This window comes from Bison bison, unplaced genomic scaffold (assembly GCF_000754665.1).
Source record: "Bison bison bison isolate TAMUID 2011002044 unplaced genomic scaffold, Bison_UMD1.0 scf7180017864516, whole genome shotgun sequence".
Classification (NCBI taxonomy): domain Eukaryota; kingdom Metazoa; phylum Chordata; class Mammalia; order Artiodactyla; family Bovidae; genus Bison; species Bison bison.
The window spans coordinates 9912054-9919791 of NW_011495069.1; the positions used below are offsets into that span (position 1 = coordinate 9912054).

Here is a 7738-nt window from a genome sequence, read left to right on the forward strand (position 1 = left end):
ACCTTTTTGTTCCTTTCCTAACTAAATATCACAGAATTCTTGATACTGGAAGTGACAGGGCACAGGCCAATTGTGGTAGGGGAAGTTGGCTTCTTTCCTGTTAATTTCATCTTCTTTTTTTTAATCACTTTTTAAAAAGATTGTACCTGAGGTGGAAAGCAGCAGCTTCTCAGCAGATGTACCACAGCATGGGCTTTGGAGCAGAAAACAAAAGAGTCAAAATCTCTATGGGGATCTTTAAAGAAAAATGCATGAAATTACAATTTATCCAGATTCTAGGGAAATTATCTAATCACAAAAAATTATGACTCTCACCCACAATAACTAGGGATCCTCAGTGAACCTGAAACAAAATATCTTTGGCTCTTATGAGGTGACATTTATTTTAGTCCCGAATGTGAACAAAGATGGGCTTTCCAGGTGGCGCTAGTGGTAAACAGCCCACCTGCCAGTGCAGGAGACATAGGAGACATGGGTTCGATCCCTGGGTTGGGAAGATCCCCTGGAGGAGGGCATGGCCACACACTCTGATAGTCTTGCCTGGAGAATCCCCATGGATGGGAACTTGACAGTCTACAGTCCATAGGGTTGCAGAGTTGGACACGACTGAAGTGACTTAGCACGCATGCACAGCATGCATGTGAGCAGAGATGGTGCAGGAATGCTGCAGGTTGTGGCTTTGGTTGGTATAGTTATCTGATGGCCACCTTGCTTGTGCAGTTTAGCAAATGCCCTCAAGTTGGACGTGTATTGTGCTTGATGGCTGGGATTCAACTAGTTGCTTCTGCTCCTGAAGTTGCAGTCAAGTGGTCTGTAATGTGACCTCAGGTAGAAAAAAGTTTATGCATCCAACTGATATTTTCCCCCTCCATTTTTCCCCTCAGCTTTTCCCCAGATCTGGCTCTGGACTCACCAGGCACTGACCACTTTGTCATCATTGCCCAATTGAAGGAAGAAGTAGCCACTCTGAAGAAGATGCTGCATCAAAAGGATCAAATGATTTTAGAGAAAGAGAAGAAGGTACTGCTTAGTTAGTGCTTCTCAGGTCAGAATGAGGCAAGTGGGTGAGATATGTGGTATAGGGCACGATGCTAACTGTTTAATGGATGTTTGTTGGATACATACCACTGAAGCTCTGAGAGAGAGAATCCACTGGCAAGGTTGGGATGTCCTAGGGAGCAGCTTGCTGTCTGCCAGGATCGTGGCATGGCATTACTGTTGTCAATCCCCTTCCATCAAGTAGTTTAGAGGGTTGATTTTTCTTTCTTTTGTTTGGAAGAAGCTTCCACTTCTAAGGGAGGACTGAAGTTCACTAAGCTTGCAGAGATGATGTGTAAAACCACGGAGTCCACCTCTTATTTCATAGTGGGGCATATAGCAGAGTACTACTCTTCTCAGCATAAGCTGTTCAGGGAGCTTGTAATCAGAGGGTGCTGAGTGAGCATGGAGTTGGGACAAGAGGAAGTAGTTACATAATTGGAATTTTTAATGCTCTCAGGCTAGGGGAACCTGATGCCTCCACCTCTATTATTGGGATGGCTGTGTCCAGGGAACAGTAGTACTCAAAATATGTAGATCAAGTCTGCCTCGTCCCCAGACAATATTCCAGTAGGCCTTCCTGTAGTCACTACATCACTTTGTTTCCATTGGTGACAACTCCCTTACTGAGTGACCTATCCTCTAAGCTCGTTATTATCTTCAGTGAAGTCTTAGTAGAGTCATATTCCCCTCTTTAGGGGAATTTTTTTATGTCCTTTTTCTGATTCATTCTATTATTTCTTACTTTCAGATTCTTAGAGAATGTCTCGTTTCTGCCTTATTATTCTAATAACTAATAATAATAGTTAACTTTTATTGGATGCTTTGGCCTGCTATGCAGGAAACTGGGGTTCGGTTCCTGTGTTGGGAAGATCCCCTGGAGAAGGGAATGGCAACTCACTTCAGTATTCTTGCCTAGAGAATCCCATGGACAGAAGAGTCCATGGGGTCGTAAAGAGTCAGACACGACGGAGCGACTAACACGCCTCTATCTGCCTATCCCTATTCTAAGTGCTTTATATGTATTAACTCATTTATCCCCATATCACTTTGAGGTAGGAATTATTATCATCATTCATAGATAACAGTGCCTTCAGTGTTTTTCCCCATAGGGTTCCTTCCGCTAGCTCTGTTTTCTCCCTGAGGCTGTATGTTGTTTTGCACTATGTTCAGAATCCTATGATGAGTGCTAACAAAGACATTTATGTTAAAACATTTTTTTAACTTTATTTTTGGTTGCACTGGGTCTTTGTTGTGGTGCGTGGGCTTTTTGTCATTCTGGTGGCTTCTCTTGTTGTAGAGCACGTCTGTAGGTGCTGGGCTTCAGTAGTTGCGGCACACAGATTCGGTAGTTGTGGCTCATAGAGCGCCAGCTCGGTAGCTGTGGTACATGGGCTTAATTGCTCTGCATATGTGGAATCTTCCCAGACCAGGGATTGAATCGGTGTCCCCTCCATTGGCAGACAGATTCCCATCTACTGGGCCACCAAGGAAGTCCTGCAGTGTTAAAATCTTTATGTGCATTCTTTGTATCTGATTCCTACCTCATCTTACAGATGAGGAAATGGACCGAAAGAGAGTAGACGACCCATCCAAATCACACAGCTGGTGAAAGGCAGAACAAAGGAATGAACCCAGATCTTTCTGACCCTCCCATTCTTTCTACTGAGCTGTGTTTCTACTCTTCCAGTAAGATGGAAGTTCGTGGGAAGAGACCAGTATTCTTTTCACTTTACTACATGACTGTCAGATGAAAGCAGACCCAAGTATATTTTCTTTATGAACTAGATCAGAATGGCACATTAAAGACAGGATTTTTGCAAAATAGAGACAAAATGAATACTCGTCTCTAGTGCTTTGCAGTCGCAAGATCTTAATTCCCTTACCTACAGCAGTGACAGCACCGAGTTCTAACCACTGGATCTCCAGGGAATTCCTACAAAGTTAGGGTCTGAAAGGAGCAAAAACAAACAGTAGGTTGTTTCCCATAACTTTCAGGATCAAGATCACATTCCTTGGCTGGAACACAGGCTCTTCCGCATCATGCCTTCCTATCTGTGGCCTCATCTCCCGACACTCATCAGTCATCTGAATAAGTTCTCCATTATCTGGCACTCTGCTTGTGCCCATACTGTTCCCTTTGCTTGGATGCCCTTTTCCGTACCTCATGTACCAGTTGCTACTTGTATCTCAAAACTTAGCTCACACCTCATTTCTCTGATTTAGTACCTCTTCTCTGTGCTCCTTGAATAGCATAGTCAATAGAAGAAGGCCTGGAGTTTGAATTCTGACTCTGCTACTTGCTAACCACTTTACTTAATCCTTCCTAAGCCTTGATGTTCCCGTCTATAAAATGGGAAGAATAATGCTACTATCCCACAGGGTTATCATAGGATTGGATAAAATAATATAATCAAACAGTTTGCCTGGAACAGGGCAAAAATTCAGTAAATGACAGCAGCTGTTATTTTCATGGCTTCTCTCAAACTGTCAGTCATATTTGTTATAATCATTGATTTACTTGGAGTTGAGAATTCGAAAGATTATTGCCTATATTGAGTACATGAAATATCTAAAACCTTCTAGCAAGTGGTCAGTAGCAGACATGCTAATGCAGAATTTTGTGTAATTTTCAGGAAATCACTAGAAAAAAATAGGATACACAGTTCCCTGGCTTTGATTTAGGTATGGCTCTTTAGGAGAGCCCTGGGTTTCATTAATTTAGGGGACTATTTAGCTCTCTGGTACCAAAACATTTTTCATTACACAGAAATTTCTTCTGGTCACTCTGCCTTTTTTTCCCCCCTCAGATCACAGAGTTGAAGGCTGATTTTCAATACCAAGAATCTCAGATGAGAGCCAAAATGAACCAGATGGAGAAAACCCACAAAGAAGTCACAGAACAATTGCAGGTAATTCTGCTTATTTAATATGGTAACTCTGGTGTATTTCAGTTCAGTTCAGTTGCTCAGTCATGTCAGACTTTTTGCGACCCCATGAATTGTAGCACGCCAGGCCTCCCTCTCCATCACCAACTCCCGGAGTTCACTCAAACTTACGTCCATCAAGTCGGTGATACCATCCAGCCATCTCATCCTCTGTTATCCCCTTCTCCTGCCCCCAATCCCTCCCAGCATCAGGATCTTTTCCAATGAGTCAACTCTTCGCATGAGGTGGCCAAAGTCCTAGAGTTTCAGCTTTAGCATCATTCCTTTCAAAGAACACCAAGGACTGATCTCCTTTAGTATGACTGGTTGGATCTCCTTGCAATCCAAGGGACTCTGAAGAGTCTTCTCCAACACCACAGTTCAAAAGCATCAATTCTTCGGCGCTCAGCTTTCTTTACAGTCCAACTCTCACATCCATACATGACTACTGGAAAAACCATAGCTTTGACTAGACGAAACTTTGTTGGCAAAGTAATGTTTCTGCTTTTGAATATGCTATCTAGGTTGGTCATAACTTTCCTTCCAAGGAGTAAGCGTCTTTTAATTTCATGGCTGCAGTCACCATCTGCAGTGATTTTAGAGCCCCAAAAAATAAAGTCAGACACTATTTCCACTGTTTCCCCATCTTGGTATTTTAAGTGATCTCTTAGATTTCTTTTTTCCTCAGAGATTTGACATGTCGATTGACATATTAAATCACCTTATAGATGACTTTTATTATTTTCTCTTCGATATGTTCTAATCTTTTTACCTCAAAAAACAGTGGAATTAATAAATGTGTTCTTTGATTTTTGGATAAACCAGATGTGATTCCAGATGTTTAAATTGTAAATTCTGTTTATCCAGCACACTAAGGCACTCCATGGTTTGTTTGTGTTGCATAGAGCATCCGTTTGTAATAGTGGATCCCAGGAGATGCAAGTACACTGATTAACTTCCAGTAAATACTTTTCTTCCCTCCCAACCAAACCCTAGAGCTTTTCTGTTGTTTTCTGCCTCTAGACTTTGTTCACCTCTTCCTGACCTCTACATTGTCTCCCTTAGCATCTGCATGAAAAACATCCTGTCCTGCGAAAACTTCCTTCGCTCACTGATTTTTTTTTTTTAAGGCCAAAAACCGAGAGCTCCTGAAGCAGGCAGCTGCCTTGTCCAAGAGCAAGAAGTCAGAGAAGTCAGGAGCTATAACCTCTCCATGAAAGACCACAAGAACGCTCCCGGCAACAGCAAATGGATTCCTCGGTTAGGGTGGCAACCTGGCTGTTCTCTGGGAATTGCAATCTTCCTTAAGAAATCTCTATATTATTACAGTTATCCTTCTTTGTGTGACTGCGTTGGGCTGAATGGAAACACCTGGTTTGTGCTGTGTTATGACTGCATGCTTGAATGTTTGGGGTTTCAAGCTCCCATCTCCTCTTATTCTCTCACTCCCCTCTCTACCCCGCAGCCCTTCTCTCAGTACTATTGTCTCTCTTTTGCTACTTTTTTTTTCCCCTTTTTGTGGTGGTCACTGCTCAGTGTTATGTGCAGAATGATTTTTTTTTTGTCCATCATTGCATCCTGCCATACCCATGAGCAAGCAATTTGGCATTAATTACATATCACTGCCACCCTCTGAACTTTGAAAACTGCCACCTTAAGACTTGGTACAATGGAAGAGACTTTTTCTCTCCAATAAACCTTTTGCTTCAGGGTATACCCTTGGGTTTTTTTCCAGGTATATTATGTATGAACTTTGTACTATGTATAGCCAGAGTTTTATTTATTTTTTAAAAAAAGAAACTTTTTCTTGATAAAGGAATAATGGTAGCCTAGCTTGTTCTTCTTGTAAAAGTGATGCTTCTTTTTTAAAAAAAAGTACTACTCTCTAGCTTTTAGTGAAAGAATCAGATCTTTTCTTTCTTGTTACCTTGGAGTCTTAAAACTGATTGCTAAGGTGAAACAATTCAATATATAAGTATGGAGTTAAGTGCCTTTTGGAGGGTTTCTTGGAAGAGCATGTAAGAAGATACTTAAGGGAGGTAGCAAAGATTTGGAGAGTCTGTCTTTCTAAGTAAGGACAGAAAGAAAGGTTGTCCAGGTTGTACTGGACACTTCCCTCTCCCTCCCCTTTCTTGATTGTTTTATGTGACTGATTTTAAATTCTCACACTGCCACCTCTTTTTAAAAAAAAAAACAAACGCTCTTATATCAGTTGTCATACTGGGCCATTGTCAGATAGCTTTTTTTAAAATGATTCAAAATGGGATAAGATTTGGACTACAAAGCATTTTGGAAGTTAGTATGAGCTGCTCAAGAATGGACTCTGAGTGTGACTGGAAGAATGATATCCCTGTATGTACTGTCTCCCCACTCTTCCTCACCCACTGCCGCCTATACACTCCCTGCTTTTAATGGAAATGTGTTGAAAACAGGTGCTTCTCAAAAGCAGCTTGGCCCCAACCTGAATTGTGTCCTGTTTCCCTTCTTGACCCAGTAGGCACGTGGATTTACTTTTCATGTCAGAGGATGGATTTGCATTTCTAGCCATACTCTCAGGTCCTCTGTGATGTTTGTGAAAGAAATTAGAGATGTGTGGTGTGCCATGAAACAGTAAAACCAGCTACTTTGGAATCCTTTAACGCAGGGGGGGATACTGGAGTTAGAGGTAATCATAAGGGCAGATGACATTTGTACCTCAGACTACCAGAAGTGCAGCAGTAAGTTTCACTTACTAGGCATTTTCCAGGAGCAAAGGCTTCTAATTGGTGAACATTCTCACGAGTGGAGCCATGCACTTAATTGGACAGAGACATGGAAATGAGTGGCTTCCTTCAGATACGAGGAACAATGGGCCATGTTGCTTCTCACTCTGGTAGGGGATGTAATTTTCTCTTCTAAGCAAGGGAAATGGCAGTGCTAAATAGTTTTGTAACTTTTTGAATGAGAAAATTTTAGGTAAAGACAACCTGTCAGATAATATTTTTCAGATGCATTTACATTGACTATGGGGAAAAGATTGTGAAAAAAGTTGCAGTCATGGGTTTTTTGTTTTTTTTTTTTTTAAATTTTAAAGACTTGAGAAATTCTGTTACCTGAAGTGACAATGTAAAAACATATTTAGTTTTATACTAAATCTTTTTTTAAGGTCTTGGCATTTAATATAAAGCAAATCCATACGTTTTCTAACTTTCCACGAGTTCCAAAAAGAGAAGGAAGAAACCTCTGTCTTGAAATTTTGGTTTTTAAAAATCATGATACTGTTTTACCATAAAATTGAGTAGCTAACTTTTGGTAACACCTTTTGTTTATTTGTATGTTTGTAATAATGGACATTTTAAAACACAGGAATGTTTTGGTTTGTACAGACTTTGAAAAATGTGTGTTAATAAAAATTCATATGGACTCAAGTATAATTATTGCTTTGTTTGTTTTTTTTCATTTATTTCTTGCTGGTTCACCAATAGACATATCCCATAATCCCCTTCAACCTAGAAAAGAGTCAGTTTGTCTTGCTTGTAGACTTTAAACAATTAAAAGCCTAATGGCGCTAATAGGGAGTTTTATGTCCATCAGAGAATAAACGAATTTCTTTCTTCTGTGATTGTATTTATTCAGTTCAGTTGCTTGCTTATAAGTACTGGTGGGCACTGAGTATACAGCAGGGAAGACAATTGACGAACTTACTCTCCTCATGAGGCTCCCGTTTAATAGAATATTGAATGAATATAGAATATATGAATATAGAAATTAATAGAACAATAGAATGCCATTGT

At 40.5% G+C, this 7738-nt stretch overlaps 1 protein-coding gene across 1 annotated transcript in view; it reads left to right on the forward strand.

Moving 5' to 3' along the window:
• The window catches only part of FAM76A (family with sequence similarity 76, member A), a 45130-nt gene extending 37752 nt beyond the window's left edge, over positions 1 to 7378 (forward strand). Inside the window, exons 7-9 of the mRNA XM_010830260.1 lie at positions 885 to 1020; positions 3849 to 3950; positions 5096 to 7378. Coding sequence (XP_010828562.1) covers positions 885 to 1020; positions 3849 to 3950; positions 5096 to 5182 — 325 coding nt within the window. The 3' untranslated portion in view covers positions 5183 to 7378. The remainder of the gene's footprint in view (positions 1 to 884; positions 1021 to 3848; positions 3951 to 5095) is intronic.
• Positions 7379 to 7738: the final 360 nt, after the last annotated feature.